Source organism: Ascidia mentula, chromosome 9, assembly GCF_947561715.1.
Source record: "Ascidia mentula chromosome 9, kaAscMent1.1, whole genome shotgun sequence".
In the NCBI taxonomy this organism is placed as follows: domain Eukaryota; kingdom Metazoa; phylum Chordata; class Ascidiacea; order Phlebobranchia; family Ascidiidae; genus Ascidia; species Ascidia mentula.
The window spans coordinates 13,541,134-13,565,998 of NC_138574.1; the positions used below are offsets into that span (position 1 = coordinate 13,541,134).

The window sequence follows — 24,865 nt, forward strand, 5'->3', positions numbered from 1 at the left end:
TTTGGTTTTGATTCAATACACGTACATGCATGAATTTTCACTTTGACTGTAAAGATTAAAACTGCCACGCTTTACCTACATGTTTCACTGAAAAGTGCAAGTAACACCCGATTGGACAAGGAAAGGTTACTAGAGGTCGGAGGATCACATACTTTGTATGGATAGTTTAATATTGTTTTATACACACACATAAAAAAATATAAAGCGGACATATTTGTTTGCAAACCAAAGACGAAAAGCTCAAATCCAACCTAAACATTAATTCGGATTTGACAGAATAACAAAAAATATCTCCTTATTTCTTTGATATAATATAATTTGAAATTATTTCTTTGATGTAACATTTGCACAATCTTTTCCATTTCAGGATATTCAGCGGATCTGATCTTTTTCAACACACAAACGTATCTATAATTTCAAAAAGTCCTGCAGTTACAAACTATAGCCGAAGTCAGTTAAACAGGCCAGGGTGTGCTGTGCAACGACAATGTACAGCATTATGACATACAGTCTCAGTATGCAGGCAAAACGAGTCTATTTGTCCAGAAAATTGCTAAACAAAGATGCTGAAGAAAATAGTTTTGCGCATTAACAGGCAACATAACACTAGATGTGCCAAACTACCGTTAATTAACATTTGCCACTATCTCTTCTCTAGGTACTAGTAATACATATACATTATATTCCTTTAACAGACCAAAAGATTACCGGGATGAATAGAGTTGTGTTTAATATTATTATGCTGATGGCGCTCTGTGCGCAGTATTGTCACACATACAACATCGATGTTTCCCAACAAGCTGTAACAACAGTAAAAATAGGAACATCGAACAACTCAGCAATATACGCAGGAAAGCAGATTGAAGTCACGCGAAATAACCGACAACTCAGGTAACCAAGAGTGCTTCATATATATTATTATGAATATGGATAATTGAAATGAAGTTTAAAACCAATTCGTTTATGGCAAGACGTTCACATTTATCTGTGTAACTTTGTAAGTGCGAAATTTTTTTTTTCTTCGGGCAGGATTAACGTAATGGATTAACTTTAAACTTTGTAACCGGGTTAACAATGCAGGATTCTGATTGGATCTCCACTTTCTGCACCAAACAACGGAGGATCAGGTGCCGAAAGCGGTTCGATTTGGGAATGTACGGCCAATATCACTGGTCACAAATACGGTAAAAACAACAAACTTCTATTCATACTGTCGAAAATTTTGCTGTTTTTTAAAACGGAAAATTTGAAGCAAATCAAATCTTGTAAAGTCCAACAATGGTATCTATTTACTCAGTCATGTCATTCAAACAATTTTCACAGCACAAAACCATTTAACTATCATCTTGACCAGTATATTATAACACTGCACATTACAGCCATTGCAATTTATCGTATATTGTAAGTATTTAATACCCTTACCATAACCTGATTATGAGCAAGTAGTTAAACAGAAAAGCCCTGGGCCAAAACCATTTCATATTAACAGGGATATTTACTGTCACTAGATTGGATAACCACTCCAAAATGCCAAAGCATTCTTAAGCAAAACGATCTTCCCACCGAGCGACCGAATCACGTGCTGAGCGGTGGAGGTTTAGGGGGGAGTTTGTTTTCCATAGGATCGGGTGAACAAGTGGTGAGTTACACTTTAAGAAATGGTAAATAAATCTTCAAAAAGAAATCCATTAAACCACACTTTGTTACGTTTTTTTCTGACGGAAGGTTACTAGAGTTTAATGTAAATTTACGTCTAAATGAAACCTTTCAACATTAGGTACTTTTACTTCAGGTACATTAGTTATTGACAGAGGCCAAATGTATCCATTAAATAACCTCATGTAGTGTTGAAAAATCATGAAGATTCACCAGTATTACCGCGAACTGTGATCGTCATAAAGACCCATTCAACCCGAAGCAAAGATCTACTCAAATATGGGCCATACTTTTAAAAGAAGAACCTTTTTACCCTGAACGAAATCTTTTAATTTAGGTTTGTGCAGCTGCAAGGCAAAGTAAATGCGGAACTATCCAAGCCACACCAGGGGCTTGTTACCGGGGGAAAATACCCAACAGATTGCAATGGATCGACTGGAAGACTGAATGTGGGTGCTACTATTGAAACTACTACACAGTTACCAGATGAACTATAAAGATAATAACATTAGTAACACAACGATATAGGCAGTAAGCCAAACGTCATTTTCAAAAAAAGAGTAGGATTCAAATTAGAAACACATATAATTCTGTCCAATATTCGGTATTGTTGTCTCACGTGGACGCCGTTCCGTATGACATACATGGGGTACTACTGTGACCGAGAGGACTTCACGCCATATAAATAGTTATTTTTAGATGGTACAATATAAACAGTTTATTCATTGGTAAAAATTCACAATCTTTGTCACCCAGTAACGTTACGCTTAGAATAAAATATGTTTGAAACCGTTGCAATATTTAAATTGTATTCCTGAAACTTATTTTGTTTTGTTCTGAACGACAACCCTTTAAAGCATGTATTTGTTTTTAACAGCTTGTTACAGTCAACGTTATGATATTATGTTTCTGATTGATTCCTCCGGTTCAATTAGCGACGGCGAATTCAATGTTATGAAAAAGGTAATGGGTGATATTATGGTTCGTTTTGCCAGCGTCGTTGGAGTGAACACAAGAGTTGGGATTTTACAATATGGACAGAACAATCCATTCAAGTGGGTAGCACTTCTGTATTAAGAATGTAGATGCGCTTCATGTAGTGATCTGGATACGGCCAGACAAACATACCTTCGCAACTAACCTAGTACGCAGGACCCATACGTCTATTCGACAGTTTTACATAATTCAAGAGCCTGCCACAAAAAGCTTTTAGAGTTAAATTAACATCATGTCTGGCAGCCACAGACTGACATAATTTCAAACCAGGACGTCTAAAAATATAACAAATCACGAGCTACTAACTTCTATCATGACGAGAAGTCGTTTTCAAAGCCACACAGAGAAAAAGGATTTAAAAACAATTACTTAAAATATTTCTGGGGCAAAGAGAAACAGCTCTCAACATAATGTTTTACTGTTATAGTTAAACAAGGTCCAATATTTCCTAAAACATGTTGCAGATTATTTCGGTCTTGTAGTAATACAAAATAATGTCGTATTTTTACAGTTTGTTTTATTGTATAGTTTGTACTACTAGTGAAACTTTATCAACAGCTTGGATTACTCTTCAAGTCTCCCTCAATATTATCGACAGCCGGCGAAATTTGGAGACTGCGGCACGTACCAGTGTCTTCAGAAAAAAATTGGCCAAATGAACCACATAAAAGCAGCCAACACGTACACAGCTACCGCTATTGAAAGACTTGCCAAGGTAAACAAAAAGGGTAAACACGTCAAATGATAAGTTGCTTGGGTTAAACTGATTATACATATGCGAATGCAACTTGATGCTTTTTTCTATGCTAATTTGTATCGTTGCTTTAATAAATTCAAAATGGCGGCATCTGACATCATATACAGCTTGATATCAGTCGATATACATGAAATATAACCCTCAAATGAAAATATTTACCGGCTTTATGTCCGCTTGTTTGCCTGACGACTACATAAATGATAACTTACGCACAGATCGACTTCAAAAGTTCGACTGCACAAAAAATTCTTATTTTAATCACGGACGGAGACGCAACGGACTGGAGGAAGTTGGGTGCCAGGTAAATTTTTTCTCTTGCTTCAGTACAACGGAAAAAAAAATTTCAACTACAACGTTTGTGATTAAATTTTAGAAATATAAAATTAAAAAATGAATGATGTTCAACTAAAAAACTCAAATGTTTTGAACAAAATTTATTGCTTCTTTACCTCTGCTGACCACTTAGACCCTAAAATCTGTAGTCAAATTTCGGCATATAGATTTCGGTACCTAAATACAAATACAAATCACCACCGAAAAGTTTCCAAAGGTGCAATTGCTTCAAGTTTGTGTATTTCCCTGTTTTGCAGTTATGCGTTGACCAGTGCGCAAAATATTGTGGTATGGGCTGTGGGCGTTGGCAGTGGAACTGATCAATCCCAGTTAAAGACGAGTGCGAATGGTGGCGTTAGCAACGAACGTGTTCTGAATGCCGCTAACTTCAATGATTTGTCTGTTGCCTTAAATGAGATCTTTGATGTAGAAACGCTAACATCAGAGGGTAAGTTCGTTTGTTATTAGCAAATATCTCATAGCATTTACCCTTTTCTGGCGCAAAATCACTCAACATGCTCTAACGTAACACTGCTTATTGGGTGACAAGAAAACAGTTTAAACTCTGTGATGTTAAAGTCAAGTGTTTAATGCTGTAGAAATAAATATTCAAACGGTTGCAATCGAGCACACCAGTTATATCGTTTGTTTTAAGGATCTGCAAATGACACGTTGACTAAGGATAAAGTTGTCAACACTCTGTACGGTTTCTCTGGTCACAAAACTAAGGTAAAAAGAAACTCAAATTTAACTTCATTGGCAAGTTTTTGCCAGTTTGCTTTGAATTGATCCAAACTTCCTGCGAGTGTTTGTTATTTCCGAATAAAATAAAAAAATAAAACGAGAAAATATGACACCGACATTTATGGCATGGAAATCATGGTTGTATTTATTTTATTTCCCTTAGGATGACCAACTCGTAATCAGCGCCGTGGGAATGTACGGAAACGCAGGAAGTTTAACAAAGTTTCAGACTATTTCGCAACCAAAACCAACAGCTCTCTCCTACCAAAACGTAACCAGCGACCTTCCAATCAAAAACGTTGAGGAGAACGACTTGTACCTGGGTATGAGATTGTTACATTTTATGATAGATTACTTCTATGTAGAAATATTGCTATTTCAAGCAACATGTATACCAGGTTACGTGGTTACAAGTGGAAATTTCAACGGAGGAACTACAACATACGTCACTTCTTCGGCGCCGAAATATCTTCTTCACGGCGCGGTACGTACATAAATATATTGACACTGATTACAGCGAAACCCTTGCATCAGAGTCGTTTGATATCGGATACTTAAATGCATAAATGAATTTTGCCGTGTTTACGTTGAAGGAACTGATGCTGCCCACAAGGCGAAATATATATTCCTAACAGCAGCCCGGCTGATCTGTGGCCATAAGCTAGTACTTTGTGTGCATAAATACATGCTGGGAGTTTTGTTTAGTAAATGTCTGGTTGTGGTTATAACAGAAGACTTCTAAGAAAAATGCCCAAACACAATTTTGCACCCACAAAACCAAGTGTTAATTGCTTTTGTACCTTAATTGTGTGCATTAAGACTTGTTTCGCATACGCCCGTGTTGAGTATATCAGATTAAGCCAATGATCTCTTTGTACCTAATCATTGCAAATACCCATCCAAGGAAAGCGTTTAAACATTTTAATACTTAACAAAGTGAAACAGTGTCATTTCCTGCATTCTCAGGTGGTACTGTACAAAGTCGACACAATTGGAGCCACGACGCCAGAAAGCTACGCAATCCTCCCACACAACTGCACAACTTGCCCCCAAAACCACAGGCAGTCGGGAAGCTTTTACGGTGGAAGTCTTTTGTCAGTGGATGTGAATGGAGACGGAATTGATGACTTGTTAGTCGGGGCTCCTCTCTTCGTGGGAGACAACTACGACGAGGGACGAGTTTTCGTTTACATTGCACAGGGTATTGGGAACTTGACACAGTGGGTGAGTTTACTTTTTACAGCGCTAGTTCTAAAACCGTGTAAGTGAAAAGAAAACGATGCCGAACACAAGCAAAGTTTTATACGAAATTCCGGAAACACCGAAGTATCTTGATAACATGGCTCTTGTGCAGATCTCAGGCATTTTGAAACTCACATCAACCACAAGCATAACACATAACCAAGTTTTGTGGTACAGAGACTATAGTAACTGATCTCGTCGTCAACAGCAATGAAAGGGAACATAAAACACACACAACTTTCCACTAAACCGACAACACATCTCTATCAACAAATCACGCATTTTTTATGTTCATCAAGAATTATGAACTTTCCTTTTGTATAAAACATATTTATAGTTCTGTAACTAATGTACAAAACGTAATTCAACACAGACCCAAAAAACTTACGCGCCAACGGAGCTATGGGGACATAAGAAAACTGGCGGGCGTTTTGGCACCGCCATGACATCAGCTGGTGACGTCAACAGTGATGGGTACAATGATGTCATAATCTCAGCTCCCTACGCGGAAAGTGGTAAGGGGGTGATTTACCTCTATCACGGCTCGAGCAGTGGAATCACCAACACCATACAACAGGTGAAAACTTGTATAGGAATTTGAACCCTGGACATCCTGGCCACTTTGCTGAAAAATGATGACCGCAAAATTACATGAACATGCGTTGGTGTTTCAACGCGTTTTGCGCATATTCGATTTACAGCAGGAATTGTAGAGAAATGTAAACCTTTATTCTGCTGCTGTTGCCACAAGACATTGTATTTTTTTTAGTATAACAGACTTCTTGTAGAAAAGTAACGTAGATTGGATTAAACCAACGTTTCGTCTGCCATCCAGTAGTCACTTCATCAGGGCTTTTTAGTGTGTTGGAAATCGGTGTCTTCTTATAGGCAACAAATAAATGGAATCTAATTATATTGAAAAGATTTACAAATAATAAAAAAGTCCCTTGCTGTTCTCGTTTTACAATACGTTTCCTTATTTGCGAAAAGCAACCATCACTATATGTTGTAGACGATAGCAGCAAGCAGCTTGGCCGATACAGACTTGCGAATCTTTGGTCGTTCATTGTATGGTGGTTTGGACGTAGATAACGACGATATACCAGATCTTGTCGTTGGGTCTCCAAGCAGCGATCGACTAACATTTCTACGGTAAGATTTGCTTAATCCTATACCAGGGATGATAGAACCTCTATTACCCCTGTCTACACGTAGGAAAACATACGCAATACAGCTAAAACATTTGGAAGCCGCTCGTGTTTTTTTTTGCAGCACAAGGCCAGTGGTAACATTCAACGCAACTTTCCGGTTTACATCGAAAGCAGTGAAAGTGATCGAATGTCTTGAAAACCGAAACGACTCCTGTGTGATTTTGACCCTTTGCTTTGACTACAGTGGAAAGTCGATTGAAACAAATATCGGTAAATAAACAAAGATTTTTGTTTCGTTCACAAGTTCGCTTCAAAACTTAGAAAAACAAACCAAAAACTGGATATGAGTGTTTTCTATCAGAAAAATAAATTTTATATGCTATTCATTTCCAAATAATGAAAGCATAACCGCCGACAAAGCACGTTACAAATGTTAAATGTTAGGGACGCAATATTTCTGGTGTTTATTGTACAAGGTAGACCGAGGGATGTATCATCACATTACATACGTCTTATTCTGGCTAAGTATATATGATTCTGATCATAGGAACCTTTATTTAACACAAATCCATGATCTTGTCTTCTTTTTAGTTATTTCAGTATTTGTGACGATTGACGCTCAGTTCAAACGCGTGGAAATTGCAAATCCGAATGTGGTTAAAAGTTCTCCGAGTAATTACACGACAAACATCAATTTAAGTTACAATACAACCACTTGCATGGACCTGAATGCCCTACCAAACATCGTAAGTATAGGATTACAATATAGAAAACTGCATGTATACGGCCATATATCTGACAAGGCCAAGTTTTTAATTGCACATCCATATCATCCATATCACGTATATCATACATTACATGGTGCGGAACACATGAAAATAATTCGTGTTACGAATTTGAAACTGACCTAAAAGGCTGTTTCCGTTTCCCAATTTCCAAAGCGCAAAAAATAGCACATGTTATTTCACTGCCACCTTGTACATAAATTATAATGAACATCCTGCAGGGCATTATTAAAACTAAAACCAAAGGTTCCTACAAAGTATTTTTATTTAACTTACAGCAACTTCTAAGCAACGTCGATTCTCCAATCATAGCGAATTTATCCTACAGCCTCCCAACAAGTCACACAGAAGTACCAAAATCATCCATAGAAAAACGGTAAGAATGATGCACATTTTTGTAAAGTAAATTAACTCACATAACACCTCATAATGTCTTAGGGGAACCAATCAACAGTATTCAGCGACAATTCCAATTGACAACGGTTGCGCCGGTGACCAAGGTTGCGAATACGACCTGTCCGTCGTTGGAAAGTTGGAACTTCCCAAAGTACAGAAGACAAGGTGAGGTTCAATACAGCCGGCTATATCGCACATCAGCACATGTATATATAGGCGAAGTAGGCAAAGCCACTAACATATATCCTAAGACGGCTTTACAGACCTATTCGTATGTTGATGAACATGATATATTGAATTTATCATGGTAGCTGCTGAAAAGTAAGGGCCGCCCCTAGTAAGAAAATTCACAGATAACATTCGTGGGCGCGTTGGTCAAAACATTCCAAAATTGCCTAAAATGAAGAACGCCCAGTCATGTTATAAATAATGACATTCATATTATAGTCGACTTTCAAAGTAAGGACAAATCATAGAAATAAGGAAGACATGGTAACTCTTTATATATGATTAGAATGGATGACGGAACGCTGTTGATCGCTGAAAGAAATGAAACAACGGCTGGAAACACCATTAAAGTAAAGGTTAACTTTACGAACAGTTTCGACTATGCTTACGGGACAAAAATCACAATATCATACAGCGCAGAACTCGTTTGGATGAAGGTACGTACAACGCGCAACTTGAAAACAAGACAAAGTTGCGTAGAAACCCAAGCAGTATATTGAGCTTGTGCAATAAAAATAAACGAGTCGCTTGTCCAGTGATCAGATACGAATCGTCAATAAAAAAATTAAAGGCATGTCCTGCAGCCCCCACTACATTAGCTTGTTCGCTGCTTTCGGCAAAATGTCAATGTGCCTTAAAATAAACTTAAAAAGTTGCTGAAATTGAGAGGCAAGCCATGCAATAGTATATCATTTTTCCGCCAACGCAGATCATCAACATATTAAGTTCGAACGAAGAAAACCTGCGATGCGTTCGACATACATCAGTGGCAACAACTTCAAAGCAAGTTTTGACCTACGATGACCCAATGTTGCAGGCCACCATGCCAAACGATACTTGGGTATAAAGCATCAGAAATATATAAAGTCTTAAATTAAAATAGACAAGCACGCCAAAGTCCTAACAACTTTCAACTATCAGGTCTAAATGTCACGTATAATTACAAAAAGTTTTTCAACACGTTGAACAGTTTGTTAATTTGGTCGAGATTTAAAAAAAAGTCTAATAATTTCTTACTTTATTCCTCCAGTGTTACTTTGAGGTTGTGTTTTCATACGAATCCTTGGACCAAAGCGGTTTGGTTACATCTGTGAACATCAGCGTCAAGGTGGATGCTGAGTAAGTTAATAGTTATTTTTAGCAATAAGTATATTTAAAATTGACAGGGAATCCAACGAAAGTGCCGAGAATTTAGAGCTTAGCTAGGTTTGAAAACAAATTTGGAGCATGGCGTATAGAGCATAGTCTAATAAGGTTTAAAGTTACAAATAAAACACCGGCGTTAAAGGTGTTCCCAAACCCTGACACAAGAAACCGAGCAATATTTTTAATCATTTCCATGAACAGAACAGATGATGCCCACACGGCTAAATATATTTTACTAATCGATAACAGGCTGATCCTGTTTCAAAGCTATTGTTTTCTGAGTGCATTTAATGACCAGGGTACTTGTTTTTATACAAATAGGTTGTGCCTGTTTACAAATATTATACAGGATTGTGTAAGCTGCAGACAAAAGTAATTATACAGGGTGTTGACGTTGTGTAAACAGGGAAACAGAAGGAGGTGGGGAGATAGACGATTTTGACAACACGTGGAACAAAACTATTCCAGTCATGTATGTGGCAAACAGCACGTTGAGGTATGTTATCGTATGATACGAACAAACAAATCAACCACGTCATATTTTCAATAATTTCGATGCCTAATTATTAAACCTGATTTTATAAAAATAAATGAATTAGTTTCCTTTACAACACTGGCGAAATTACAGGGATCAGACACCCGAGACGGATATTCCCGTCACATTCGTCAACACCGCAATTAATGTTTCTTCAATCACCGACATTGGCAAAGACATACCTGACGTTGTAATCCGCACAGAGGTAGGAATGTATGAATAGATAGCATTGGCTACAGTAACATATACAAAATTTGCTTTGGGTTATTGAAAACAATAGGCAATATACGATCCTCTTTCCTTTTTTTATGCCAAAAATCAAAAATTTAGCTCTAAACTTGTATTAGTGTTATTGTTAAAAGCGGCCATTCACAGTACCAGCTGTGACGTTTTTAACCCATTATGCTGGTCCAAATCTATGAATAGAGCATAAAGGTTTGCGCTACATACCTATATAACAATCCTCTCACAGGTTATCAGTCACGAAGTGTCGACCATTCCAAAATCAAACTTGGGACTTAAATATCCAAGCCAACTCAACCACGAATATCACAATAGACTGCTCTACTTGTACGAAGTAACATGCACTGCATCAGTAAGCGGTTGTGTTTCCATATTATATTTTCGGTTTTACGTTCCCTTACTTTTAGTGTGGGAAAGTGTTACTGTGATCGACTTTGTTAATGCATAATGCCTATAAGATGGGATAAACTCATCAGATAACAAAAGTAATCATAATTCATGCGAAACTGCTAAGAATCACCACAGCAGTGTTTACGTGAAGTGGACGAAATCGTATACAGCCTTTAAGCTTTTTCTACTAGCGTCTTGAAAAACGATATATTGTGCAAGTAACGCAATTTGCCACAGCGACAAAACCATTCACTTCGTACAGGGAGGAGCAACCTGTACGTGCGACCAAACCAACGTCGACCCGGAAAGAATTTTGTCACTGAATGGAACAACCAACGTTACATTTTTCCCGAACCCAACAACGCTACCAGGAGACACTTTAGTAAGAATTAAAACTTTTAAACTCTTTGTACATTTACCAGATCCTCACCATCAACATATTGAACAAGTTATTTAAAACGCCTTCATGTTAGAAGATGGGATGTTATATGAAAAAGTGGTAACTGTCTTCAAAAAAAGATTTAAACGAAAACACCATAGGACATTTAAATCAAGTGGTTTGCAAAAGTGTCAGTGTGCATGAAAATATTAGACAACATTTTAACTGATGTTGTAACTGGTAGTATAGAATACTATACAACATTACGATCTTATTTTTCTTCAAGAAGGTTTTTATACATTTTTGCCCTAATGCCTGCTTGCTGCGTTTTAGAAATGTACGTCAAACTCATCAGACGGAAATGTAATCTGCGAAACCCTCTACTGCAATATTTTAAACCTTGGTAAAAACGACATCGTCCATCTCGAAGCCAGATTCCGTATCTGTACTCACACACTCCACTTTTCATGGGTAACAGAACATCAGTAATAAAATTTCGAGTGAAAGCAATCATTGTTAATCATTGCACTTTAACTTGTTTTCTCCGAATGGCTGCACTGAGTTTGGCATCCAACGGATAATAGTGATTGTGCAGTCACCACTAGGTGGAAGTCTTTGCCGGGCCGTTTGACCGGCAAGATATTCTACGACACGAAAGCTGCATTGATGAGACCTAGCAGGTCGAAACAGCGGCAATTCACATAATTGTACTTTTAAAGAAAAATACCACCAATATAAATTGTCTTCACTTGAGAACCCAACAAACCTACGCCGCCGTTGAATCCAAGAAACAGTTTTCAAACTGCACGTTTTGCTACAGTATGAGGGAATAATTAAAACTGGATTTTTATGCAGACACAAAAGCAAGTGGAATTCTTATCCGAGGCCAATCATTCAGTATCTGATTCGCCGGTGCATGTTGATGAAGCGGGACAACCGCTCAAAGACTTGTCGCACACGGTGAGTTTTACTATTCGGTGAAAATACGTAGACACAATTAACTCAAGGGTCTTCTGGCAAATAATTATTAGTTTGGTCGACGTTTCGATCGTTATGCAACAGGCCTTCATCAGGACAAGTAAACAAGAAGTAAACACAACGTTATAAAAAAGCAAAAAAGAGCCTTGAAATATTGAATTTTATGACTGGTAGTGTTAGCAACAAAATGTCAATACAAAGTTTGCACTACAAACCACAAAAGTGCAAAAACGCAAAACGTGGTTATTAATACAGTTTTTAATGTTGACTCTGGAAGAGCGGTGATCGCCAGGTTACTTCATATGCGCATTTCGTATTTTTTTTATCTTATACCCAAACATAAATCACTATAAGTCAACTACTGCATTATTTTAACACCATCAGAAAATGCCATAAAATAGTTAGGAATATAAGAACGAACCTGATAAAAGCCCTGTGTTAGGGATATTAAAATTACTGCTGCAGAACCGTTTTTAGACACAACATGGGCGATCGTGTACATCACTAGAAGGGAATTTGAACTGTTTCCTTTTGCACCTTAACATCAATCGGTAAAACTAATCATTCTGATACTTACTGCGTAATTTTTGTTCCAGATCACAACAACAGCTCTGAAGTACGAACCGGCCACGCCACCCCCTTTGACCGGAGTTGCCACCTGGATCATTGTATTGTCAGTTATCCTCGGCGTTTTGTTTCTGGCTGCTATCTCTTTCGGTCTGAAAAAGGTGGTTTAGTTTGAATTATAAAATCGTTCGGTAAAGCCTGAACGCCATCACAGTCACGTTCTGGTGTGGTTGGAATCTGAAATAATGTTCAATTGTTTGTTTCCAGAACAGTTATTTTCTAGAAGTATAACCATTGGCTTGGCCAAGAAAATGGCGATGGCCCCGAAGCCATCCTCTATATATCAAGTTGAGGTCATTTTTTGGGGGACACAAATTTTTATTGAGCACGCCCGGTGCTTTTCAGTCTCGTGACACGAAGAACCCAAAAGCCTTTATTTGCATTAATCAATAAAATATTGTGCACTCCACCGAAACTTTGGGCCGTCAAAACCCATGGGGTCAATTTTCTCTGTAAAAAATGAGACTACGTTTGCAGTTACGTCACACACCATAACAACACAGTAAGATCGCCCCACTGCACAGTCCTTACTTGGCGATCACAGCTATCGTATCATTAGGTTTTTCCTGACAAGTCGAAAAAAGTGGCTGATCATGCTAGGCTACAATGCCTAGACTGCAAAGTCTGTGCACCACATTAACAAGATTTTATTGTGTTGTGTACAGAAAGGATTTTTTGAAGAAAGTGAGGAAGAAAAGGCATTTAAAGACGCGCAATGGCAAACTGCGGATGATGACAGTGAAACAAATGGCCCTCTTAGGGCAGAGTCTTCGTCGTGATTTCCGTCACGTGACAATGTAATTTATTCGTTTTTGACGCAAACATATTTTTTACATAGCGTTATAAAAGCGCGTGTTTTTCTAAACGTAAATGCTTTTATGTTGTACGTTATTCATGAAGTTTGAAGCTCCAAATCATAATATCGTTACGGTTGATTCAGAATTACTACATGCCTTTTTTCCATCTTTTTTGAACATGTGCCTTTTTCTGTGACAAACATTATTTCGTTGAGTCTTACTCCATACTGCACAGTGTTATTTTAACCATGTCTATGTATGTGGAAGCAGCGAAAAAGTATTAACATAACGTTTTTTACATGTTTTTGTGAAATAAAATGTACTTTATTTACTTAACAGGATAAGGTATGTCAACAAGTTTTTTGTTGAAGGCAGTCTTCCAAAAAAACGCAGATAAAAATTCGGTGCGCAAAAAATGCTTACTTTATAAATATATTAAAACGAAAGGGCAGCATATTTCTATGATATGCAAATTAGGGAAATTCCGACAATAGAAATCTTGTTGATAACAAAGATTAGTGACAAATATGCTATGCTAAGAGCTAAATAGGTTCCGCTTTTATAGATGATGATTAAGTTTGATAAACACACGGACCTAAGCTCGTTTATGTTGGTGCTATGCAAGAAAATTTACAAACATACACAAAACCCTTCAGTGAAAACTAGACAAGAATATGCTTAAAAAATATTTGTGACTCTATCAAAAATATAGATTTAATGTTCAATCAAGACATAATTGCAATGTTTTAAAGAATATAGTTTATCGTTTAATGCAAAAAAGTGATAACGAATATTATTTGATAAATTGCAATACAGCCAGTAAGTTGTCAAACAATGTTGATTAGCCTATATCTCATCAATCTAGAAGTAAATTGGTGATAAGTTAACTGCAAACTGTATTTTGGAGAATATTTTGTGATAGTTTCCAAGTCTAATTTTAGATTTTAGAAAAAATGTCATGGATATATGTCCTGTGCTTACTTTTGCCAATAATTTGGAGATAAAATAGCTAATGCATTGGCATACAAAGAACATTTTGATAATCCAAGAAATCATCGTTCGCCAAACAAAATTCTCCGCACAAATTACAAACTTTTCAATCTGGTTCTGATTTATATGCTGGCATGCAAAAAATGTATAACTAGAATAAGAACAAATATAAATACATCTCCTAATGTGTGTTGCAGATCCTATTCAATGTATGTAGCTTTGCTATAGCCATAACATATTGGTTATTCAACACAAATGGTGTTGATCAACTGAAAGTTACAAAGCAAGCCTTGCCACATTCAACCACCTGAGGGAATGCCTGGAATGACTGCCATTACCCACACAAGGAACTTCCTGATGCAAAGAACTTTTATGTCACTCATCAACTTGGCATATGCTGCTCGAACGAGAATTCCCATAATCTTGTCGTCAATATTTTTTCTATTTAACCTTCCTCTCATCAGAGTGGAAATTAACATTGAAATCAGATAACTTTTATGTGAGGTTTTTAAAGTTGTTACGCCAGTATACGCAATTTTATTGGTTACATAAATCGTCTATGTGGTTTCTATGGGTGCAATTACATTGTCAATGATAAAATATTGCTTTACATAACGTTTAAGGTATTGTAACTTGAGACTTCTTGTACATGTTTGTGTTTGCATAGAATACATCCAAATTGAATTATTGGTTTTATGTACTATCACTGTTTAAAACAATTTACTGCTGTTTTTGATTCGTCAAGAACAAATTAAACTTGACTAACTGTATGCAAATTGTATTAAGTATGATATAATTTTATAGCTGTGTTTTCCATTTGTTTCTTTTATAAAATCAAATAAATTGCGTAAAACACTGCTCGATTCTTGAAGTGCAATAACCAATTATATAAATGAAATATCAAGCTATCTTTTTAAATTTTGTAGTTTTGTGGCATGGTCTCTAAAACAGGATTGTTTACATACTATGGACAATAACGATGTATTGTGGACGCAATTCAAAAGCCGTCAGTAGGTGTCAATAATATTTACACACACCACCATAAATCTCCTGTTACTTTACTACCAAAGCAATACTTACATGGAAGTGGTAACAGCTGCCTTTTCAATGCAGAGCAAAAGTCCTATCTGGCATTATGTGTTAAGCAAGATAATCGGTTTGTGCTGAAATAACCAGGTTATACCACGCACTTCCAAGTTGAAATTGTGCAATAGTTACCATGCATCCGGGGTGCACAACCTGCGGCGGTACGGCCTCATGTGGCCGTAAACATGCTTTATATAATACATTTGTAATGTCGGCCGTGCATTGCCAAAAACTTGACAGGTTTTGCCTGTAAGTTTGGTTTCTGAAATTTGTTGTAAAACAGAATAAGATCATGTATTTTCTGGTGAGAAAAATTGTTAATTAAAACATTTTATTACACTTTTTGACATAAGTACATGCGAAATTATCAGTTTGGACTCACTGGCGGCCATTGGTGAAATAAAGTCTGTGTGATGCGGCCGGCATGAATAAAACGTTGTGCGCCCGACCGCCCGTTAACTACATTAAAACCGAATAAGGTATAGGCATTGAAGCCACGTTTTCTGACAATATGCAACAAGATAACCAAAATTACGCTCGGTGAGGTTTGAACTCGTCACTCTGTGCATACCGGCTTACCGACAAACCCACGGGTGCAAGGCACAGTACTGCAGCGCAATGGATTGAAACTATACAAACCTCGCAAATCAGTTTGTCCCAGTAACACCATTTGCGCAGGAAGAATTGTTTTGCTGCACAAGCGACGTTTTACTATAAAATGCCGCATGGTGGTGATAAAGCTTCGCGTTAAATTCAAAATTCACAGTCTCCGTTTGAATTATAGGCCAAGACGTATTTTAATAACATGTACATACTTAACTAGTATGTTTTGTATGCAGTAAATTAAACCGTTGTTTATTCACAAAAAGCTGTTTGATTTCCTGAAAACGTTTGTCAAGCACTGACGTTTCCGTGAACATTTTTTCCGTTTTTGCCTTGTTTGCTCAAATTGATCGACACCGGGTTTAACCAGTTCTTTTTAGGCATATTTTGTTTGTTGCCACGTTGCTTTAATTGCATTATTTCTATTAGACGTTGTTTGATCTTTCACGGTTCGAGAACTTTGAAAGGACAACGGCGAGGAACTAACTTAAGCAAAATCTGCCAAATTGTTTTTAATAAAACAACCCAATGACAGTCATTGGAATGAGATTCTTCATCAGTAGCACTAAATTCGGGTGTAGTGTCATGATATTGTTACTTCTGCACACCTACAGATGCCATTTCGAACAATATGGACGATGACTTGACGTTTAACACACTTACACAATCAAAAACTGGATAGAATGAATTTTATTACTCTGTCTACCAACAACAGTGTGGGTTTGTACATGCAGGTTAGGCCAAATGTAATCTTGATTGAAACATCTTGTGACAGATGCAAAATATCGTAAAAGGAAAAGGGGCGAATGACACAATGACCAAATAAGTTCAACCCTTGGGAATAAAAAGCTTCGAATAACTTTGTAATGACTTTGCTTGTTTGATCACAAAATGCCTCACTCAAGTATGAACCCGACCTTTTTTCCGCGCCAATAAGCAAGGTAGGATGAGCGGTAGCATGGTACTAGGGTGTAGCACTACAAATTTGACTTAATGTCTGTGTTCGTCAAAACAGGTTTCGCCAGTCTTACAAAAGGGTTTATCGGAGTGCAAACTGTATGTGTAAAGCCATGCCGGTTCAGCTGTAGCGTGTAGCTAACGCCTACACAGAGACTATTTCCGTTCAAAGGCAAACGGCAAGTTCCGCTGGTAGTCAGGTGAAATAATTATGAAAATAGGTACAATGCAGATCTGTTTACTATTCGAAAACAGCTAGAAAATGTGCAGAAGTTTAAAACAACGTTATACCATTGTTGGGACCCAGTCAGGAAAGTTGGGTATGTTAGGCAATAAAACCAGCCTCACAAGCCCAAAAACTTTCAAAAAGTAGCTTTCAGAAAACAGCCAAAATTGTTGCATGTTTTGCCGCACATAACACGCATTGTAAGTATGTAAACCAAAAATAGTACTTGTTGTTTCTTGTAGGGTGATATTTGTGCTTTCATGCAAGTTAGGCACCGACGGATAAACGCAAAATATAACTTGTTGTACAACTGCATATCAAACACAGAATGACAACCACGGCATCTGAGGGCGGCACAAAACGAAAGCTCTTTTTGCTTTTGATTTTCCTAATAATATTATCAACATTTTATGCTGTGTACGTCGAAAGGGTTTCAAAATTCGAGCATAGTGCAACCTTTCGAAAACACATTCTACACAAAATAGCTCGTGTAAACCCAGGTGAAAAAGGCAGAGGACAGCCTACCAACAACGCCAAAGACAATGTACCAGTCCGACCTTTACCAACAAACAACGCCAAAGATACCGCATCAGCCCGACCTTCACCTCAACCAACTGAAAAGCAAACAACCACGACTGTACGCAGCAACAAAACAACCCAAACCCATCCGCCTGTAACCACAGCCGCCCCAAAACAGGTAAGTGAAATAATCAAACCATTTTACTCTATATTTCTGTAGTGGATAAACTGCAAATTTTTACCACAACAAATGGTAACGGGCACATTGACACAGACTTAACCACAACAAATATAGTTTCAGCATGCACGCATACAGTAACCATCATTTCTTGTGGCTTTGTACTGCAAACACGTTTGATGGCACGAACAAGCGCAAGTCAATGATTGTTCATTCGCAACGCATTTGCCATGAAATGTGGTTGCATGAGCAGGCATGAAACAAACTCCAATCACGTCTTAAATACTTGATTAATCACTTTCCCTCGGAAGTCTGGATCATCTCGGTCTCACTCCGCATGTTGGGTAAAAAGGTTTGACGCAGTTTGGCCGATAAGCAACCTCCAAACCTTACCTTTTAATTTTAAAATTGTTTTATTGCTTGAACGTAAACTGGCGAACGTAAAAAACGTAACATGCACTGGGCTTTTTTTTGAACGTAAAAAAGTAATCAAATTTATACATGCACTGGGCTTTTTTGCAAAAAGAAAAATATGAGACTATATAACAAGTTTCAAAAAAATGTAGCCTAACTTGAGCGAGCCAAAGGGTTGTTATGTACTTTCTAGCATGCTTAGTTCGTGATGCAAAACGACAGTATATTTTACGCAGTATCGGATACAAATGTCGATACATCATTACTAGAGCCAAACTGAGCATTTGACAATACTAAATATTTTCGAAACACAAATGCTATTATTGCCTTAATATTTAGACGAACATTGTGGTATGGATTCCAATGTTCGGCGTGAAGAATGCAGACAACAAACTAAGTGAAGATTGTGGAGAGTGCATAGTTACGTACAACAGAACAAAGGTAAGGTAGTGTGTGTGTGTTTGGCCTGTTAAACATTGTCAGATCACACAACTGAAGTAAACACGGAGCCTACGCTTTTAACTCCCACATTTACGAGCAAACTCCTCTTACGTAGCCCACACCATACTTGTTTTTATCCAAACGCACATTTTTAATGTGGAGGAAAACTGAACGCAGCCGTGCGATAACTTCGCTTGCAGCAGTGCAGAGAGTAGAACCGATTTAAAAATGTTTTGCGATGCTAGACCATGACCAAGCCAACGTCCCAAATGTTACGGTATTGAAGGTGTAAAACCCACAGCCAACCGTCACAACTCTGTAGCCTACCAAAACGTCTCAAACTTGGTAGACCGTGAATACTGGAAACGCACTAAAATAATCCTTTAGGTGTGGATGACTTATTTCTACAAAAAAGTTCTTAAGATAACAAAAAATATAAGAGTGTGGTCAAAAGTAAAAAAATGTTTGTATAATGTCATGTGGCATCACGTGCGAGAGGAATTGAAACATCCCAATCCAATCCATAATTCGCACGTGTGAGTTTAGGTAATTTTTATTGACTAAAAAACGTGGTAAAATAAACATCTAAAAAAAAGCGAAATTCACTTGAACTAAATGCCGTTTGCGATGGAATCGGAGAAAAAAAAAACAAGAAATAAACTAAAAAGATTAAGTGTGCTGGAATCCATTACACTGCATGCAATGTGGACGATCTACACCTAAAACAACCTTAAAATCTATGTCAAGCACTTATCTTTTAATGTTTACCATTCATCTAATGCAATGTGACAAACTTTAAAAAATGCACACCAAAACCCCATCACATTGTTCTATTCTACAAGTGGATTGAACCGCAGCGAATTCAATACTTCGAACGGAATAAGGGCTCCGTCGCTCCTCTTGCGCAAAAAAGTAGAAGGAGCGATTGAGCGAAGCAAACTGTCAAACTTGCCGTTTTCTAAAGCGCCTAAATCGCTGTTTCAAAAGGGCCAATTGTAACCTACTCAAACAATCTCAAAACAAAATTTCCAGACGCGAAAGTTAACAATTGACAGGCGGGTAACTGTTCTATCAAGTTCAACGGTACATTCAACTAAAGCTAATACTATGGTTAGCTTTATGTCATTTTACTTGGAAATTTGCCTTAGTGTGTGGTAATAACTATCTGGGAACTAACGATGGCCTTGGGCCGAAATATATATTCCGTTTTAGTATACCAGCACGAAGACTGATCCTTTTTACGTTTTTGAACTAATTGCTTTAGGCATTTACGTATGTTTTATTGGAACATAAAATTGCGTAATAATTGACAACCAGTGTTGCGCGAGCCTTCTCACAACTGTACGCTAAACCAACTACTACATTTTTGCCAGGTCAACGATGCGGAAACGAAGGCTGTTGTTTTTCATTTCCACGTAAACATTATGAACGATATCCCAGAAAAAAGGTAAGTACGTATTGTAGCGGAGAATCTAACCTTCAGTGGATGCAGCTAAAACTAATTACATGCATGGTTGCGCATAACTACACGCTTGATGTGCACGGTTTGGTGTCAAGGCTCTTTTGAGTGAAATAGTTTTGAAAATTTTAGAAATTATGAACTGTAATGATATGCACACAAAGTACCAGCTTTTAACAACAGAATCAGCCTGGCTGTTGTTATTGTTAGGAATATATATTTCGCCCTGTGGCCATCATCAGTTTCTTCAAAGTAAACACAGCAATAAAACGATGACAAAAATGAATTGTAATTAAGTGTTAATCATGGAATGTACAACAGTTCATCAACTTTTTGCAATAGGCGACCTGATCAGTTTTACGTGTGGTGGGCGCTTGAAAGTTGCTTAACAGTCAAATGGAGAGGCCATTCTCTCAACGAATTCGACCACTTTTTTAATCTTTCCATGACATACAGGTAAGATTTTTTTTTCATTGATTGGACTTTGTCCTTACTTTTTGCTGCCATACGCGACCAACGCGCTATTCAGGCCTTCGCAGACCAATTTGCTGGAACGTGAATGCAAATTAAACCATTTTTAACTGGTTACATTTATCAGAACAAATGTAAATACACCCTTCACAAACCCAACATTGAGACAAAAATGGCGGAGACTAAACAGTAACCGCAATGAAGAGTCTACGCATGACTGACCAAATATGTAAAAAGGTGGCCCCGTCCACAACTTACGCTATTGATTGACTATATTTGTATTTTCACGTAAATTTCGTATTTTTTCCACCGCAGACGGGACTCTGACGTTTGGGCTCCTTACAAAGGCAATTGGAAAAAGCCTGACAAGGCGTTAACAGAGAAAGACATCGATCAGTTAATCAGCAAAAAGACTGGTCTGGCACTATGGATTGCCTCGAATTGCGGGGCCACCAAAGGTGCAAGGCAACGCATGCAGTTGGTCAAAGATCTCATGGCACTAGGCTTAAACATACAACGTGGAGGTGCCTGCAGTCCTGATGGGCGGCGTGATTCGTACGACTTCGGGTCTTTCAAATTTTACCTTTCGTTCGAGAATAGTTGGTATTGCAAGGATTATATCACCGAGAAGTTCTGGAGGAATGGTTTAAACTATGGCTCTGTACCTATTGTGGTTGGTCCACCTAAGGAGGATTATCTTGCCCTTGCACCTCCAGGTTCCTTCATTCACGTTCACGACTTTGAAACAACGCAGAAACTAGTTGACTATATCAATTACCTTGACGGCAATGCTACTGCGTACCGCGAGTACTTCAAATGGATGAGTTTGAGTCAAGAGGAAATGGACCCAAATTTAAATAAGCCCAGTACCTTTTGCAAACTCTGTCGTGTTGTTAAGGGAATGATGAGTGACGACATACACAACACAACAGTTACCAAACGCAAGGAGCCGAAAGTGATTAGCTCTCTTAAAGACTGGTGGTACGGTAAAGAAAACCCCAAGTGCCTCGGATGACTTTCAACGCCATCCAACAACAGTTCAAAAGTATGGCCTACCAGGCGTGACGAGCGTGAGAGTGAGATTGAGAGACTTATTGCCCTAATCCCAAAACGGAGTTCACGCTCGCCGCTTACCGAAATGATTTGTTGATTTAACCCAGCAGTAAAACTCCTTGGTGAGGCATTTTACAATCCAACAACACGCGTAGTTTTACACATAGAAAACATTGATGCGTTTAAAGGTACATCGGTAATATTTTGAGACAACATGACACAAAAATGTATTGTGACATTTACATGATACTGTGGCGCCTCATTTTGGTGTTGGTTCGGTTCGTTCAAGGTTATCTAGGTTTCTAAACACAGATAATAACTCAAGGTTGTGCTGAAAGTTCTCGAAGAATTCATCGTAAAATTTGTTGAACAAACAACGCGGAACACATTTTGCCACTTCGTGTTGCTTGATGTTCTAAATTACCACCAGCCACCACTAACATTAACACGACTTATAATCAAACTTCTTCATGCGGATCTATTTTTGATTTTATGCAAACTCCATGCTTGCGATTGTTTATGCAACTTTTTTATAGTGTCCTTGATTATGTTGAATTCCAGCGTTCGTTGCTTTATGCCAGTGAACACTGAGTACATGTGATATGTTGTTTATGCTGCAGAGAATTAAAAGCCAATAGCTTTTACCTTAAAATCAATCTACGAGATATAGATTTTACCTTCCTGTGTTATAGGCAATCTATCTTTTTACGTTTTATACGACAGTTTCCCTGAAGCTGTGCCACTAACCTATGCTGAAGCTGAAGCACTATAGATACTTATTTGTTTTTGACCATTGTCAGTGTGTTTCCTATTGTTTTCCGTTAAGGCAGTGTTTCTTAACCTTTTTTGGATCACGAACCCCTAAAACATTATTTGAAAACCTATGGACCCCTTTGCAAGAAATACATTGCAAATGTCGAAAAATTAAAATTCGTGGACAGCGAAACCTTATGCACAGAGGACAATACGTGGATTTTCGGAATAATTGTATTTCGTTCTATGGACCCCTCAATGCGTCTTCTCGGACCCCTTGGGGGTCCATGGACCCCAGGTTAAGAACCCCTGCGTTAAGGTATCTTTTTATGCATTGACTTCATTGCCTGCTTGTGTTTAAATGCTTTTTTTGTTATTTTTTTTTATTCGGGTGCTGTAAGTCCACGAAAACAAGTAAAAAGGCGTCGCCTTAACAATAAGGCAAAAACAGAGAAAGAAAATTTGCGCGAGAGGAGCACGCCATCAATAAATTTATGTATTTATGCATTGAGGTTGTGACCTGCTTGTGTTTTAATGTTGGGTCAAATCGAAGCTCTTCTGGCAAAATAAACTATATATTAGATTGACTTTTATGCCCCTTTATACGTTGTTTTCGCGCTTTCATACATTCACCGTGTTGTTTGCATCCACGCACATTGCCCTGATGAAGTTCAATTGTATGACGACCGAAACGTCGACATAACAATACGTTTGTTTCGCCAGAACAGCTTTTAAGCGGCTATCCATTATTACTGGAAGCGTCAGCAACAACTTAATGTGTTTTAATGATGCGTTATTCTTTTTTTGTGTTCTACTTTTTTCTGCGCCTCTCTCGAAAAGGAATGAGATCTAGGGGGGGAGGGGGGGGCAGATGTTTAAACGTGTAGTGACTGGATCTCGAAAATGAACGAGTGACAGTCAATAAACTAATCGTTATCATCAAGCACCCTCTACAGTTCGGGGAATATCGCAGTCACTAAACGTTTAAACATCTACCTCCCCCTAGTGCTCAAATACTAGCACAATCCTTACGCTATGTGGAGCAAAAGAGCCTTCCGCCAGTAACAACGGCATGGTCAATCACTCGCAGCAAACCATTATTTCTCAAAACATTCTCCATAAATTCTCCATACATAACATAAGCAAGTATTTCCACCGTCATAGTTACAACGATTTTGCTTTTGGATAAATCGATAAGCGCTGTCGAGTCGGCCCGCGAATACGGCGATCGGGCAGATAGTTAGACAATCTATTTGAACAGCATACATCTTCGCAAACAAACGAATCCCTTTCCTACAAAAACTCGCCGATTGATGGACATCGAAACATCGTCAAAACAAATATAATGAGCGAATAAATGGCACGTTGCCTCGGTAACGACAGTCTATGAAGTGAGTGTGGGTAAATTATTAACTTTCCTGTGTATCATGGCCACTTGAAACTGGAGTGCTTGCTTAGTCATACATCAACGCATGGGACGTTTCTGGTTACGTCTGCTTATTGACGAGCGTGTATCCGGGTCGTAGTTGACCATACATGAAAAGTTTCAGGGAAACAGTAAAACCGCAAGCTTCAGGCAAGGTAGAGACTGTATCAAAAAAAAGTATGTTTTGGCAAAACAAAATATGATTGAAAAACTAAGTATGACTGTTATTAAATTTTTTTTCGGACACGAAAGATAAATACGTAAAAAGAGAAAAGTGTGCAGCTTACTACCGACCAAAAGCATTCAATACCACTAAAGTAATTTTTGTCGCCAAATTTGGTCATCAAATTCAGGACAACTGAGCCAAAAGAACGCTTGACAGATATTTTGTGGGGGAGTTTATATTACCCAAGTGTACCTCAGGAACAACTTTATCAACTTCCTGAAACATACATTAGATTAACTGCTACTAAAGTTCATACCATTCACAGTCGTGATATCGAAAATATTTGTGATCACTTTATAGTTTGGGAAAGTTTATTGACGTTTGTAGGGACCAATTTCCAGTTAAAGTGTCCTCCAAGGCAATCCCTAAGGCGACTTGGGCAAACACTTGGGCATTCGAGTGAGCTATTGACTTGGAAATTCGAATGGCCGTCGCTTGGGCGTTCTGTCCATAAACCGCCAGACAGCTGCCCCAACCTGCGAGCCGTATATTTAGTGCCGATGCGCACAAAAGAGTTCCCTTTGAGCCAAGGTTATTTTGTTTTCTTAACGTTAAGGGCAAAACGTGATTCAGTAAAGACGCAATGTTTTGAGCAGTGTGGCGATTTATTTGAGCCTCGTACTGCCGTGTTGTTAATGGCTTCAGCAGTCGTGCTACCGAGCAGTTCAGCTTGATTACCG

General features: G+C 38.1%; 2 protein-coding genes across 3 annotated transcripts; both read left to right on the forward strand.

The window, feature by feature from the left end:
- The first annotated feature begins 699 nt into the window (after positions 1-699).
- On the forward strand, positions 700-13,629 carry LOC145913601 (integrin alpha-9-like). Its single transcript, XM_083001321.1, has 29 exons — positions 700-891; positions 1,081-1,184; positions 1,509-1,639; positions 1,994-2,105; positions 2,534-2,711; positions 3,211-3,367; positions 3,625-3,710; positions 4,000-4,190; positions 4,398-4,471; positions 4,650-4,809; positions 4,885-4,970; positions 5,453-5,710; positions 6,102-6,305; positions 6,741-6,880; positions 7,001-7,149; positions 7,471-7,625; positions 7,943-8,040; positions 8,103-8,225; positions 8,575-8,725; positions 8,998-9,129; positions 9,319-9,407; positions 9,841-9,930; positions 10,063-10,174; positions 10,442-10,564; positions 10,865-10,984; positions 11,315-11,452; positions 11,837-11,941; positions 12,556-12,687; positions 13,252-13,629. The coding sequence occupies exons 1-29, from the start codon at positions 713-715 to the stop codon at positions 13,363-13,365; spliced, it is 3,891 nt and encodes a 1,296-aa protein (XP_082857447.1). The 5' UTR covers positions 700-712; the 3' UTR covers positions 13,366-13,629.
- A 3,412-nt stretch (positions 13,630-17,041) lies between these two features.
- Positions 17,042-23,102, forward strand: LOC145913479 (3-galactosyl-N-acetylglucosaminide 4-alpha-L-fucosyltransferase FUT3-like). 2 transcript variants are annotated; one of them, XR_014403345.1, is made up of 6 exons: positions 17,042-17,942; positions 18,696-18,797; positions 20,171-20,244; positions 20,599-20,712; positions 21,043-22,606; positions 22,853-23,102. XR_014403345.1 is itself a non-coding variant. In XM_083001152.1 (5 exons), the coding sequence occupies exons 1-5, from the start codon at positions 17,574-17,576 to the stop codon at positions 21,740-21,742; spliced, it is 1,359 nt and encodes a 452-aa protein (XP_082857278.1). In that variant the 5' UTR covers positions 17,042-17,573; the 3' UTR covers positions 21,743-23,102. The 2 variants fall into 2 exon arrangements, 1 of the variants encoding a protein (XP_082857278.1); XM_083001152.1 differs by having other exon boundaries at positions 21,043-23,102.
- The last annotated feature ends 1,763 nt before the right edge of the window (positions 23,103-24,865 follow it).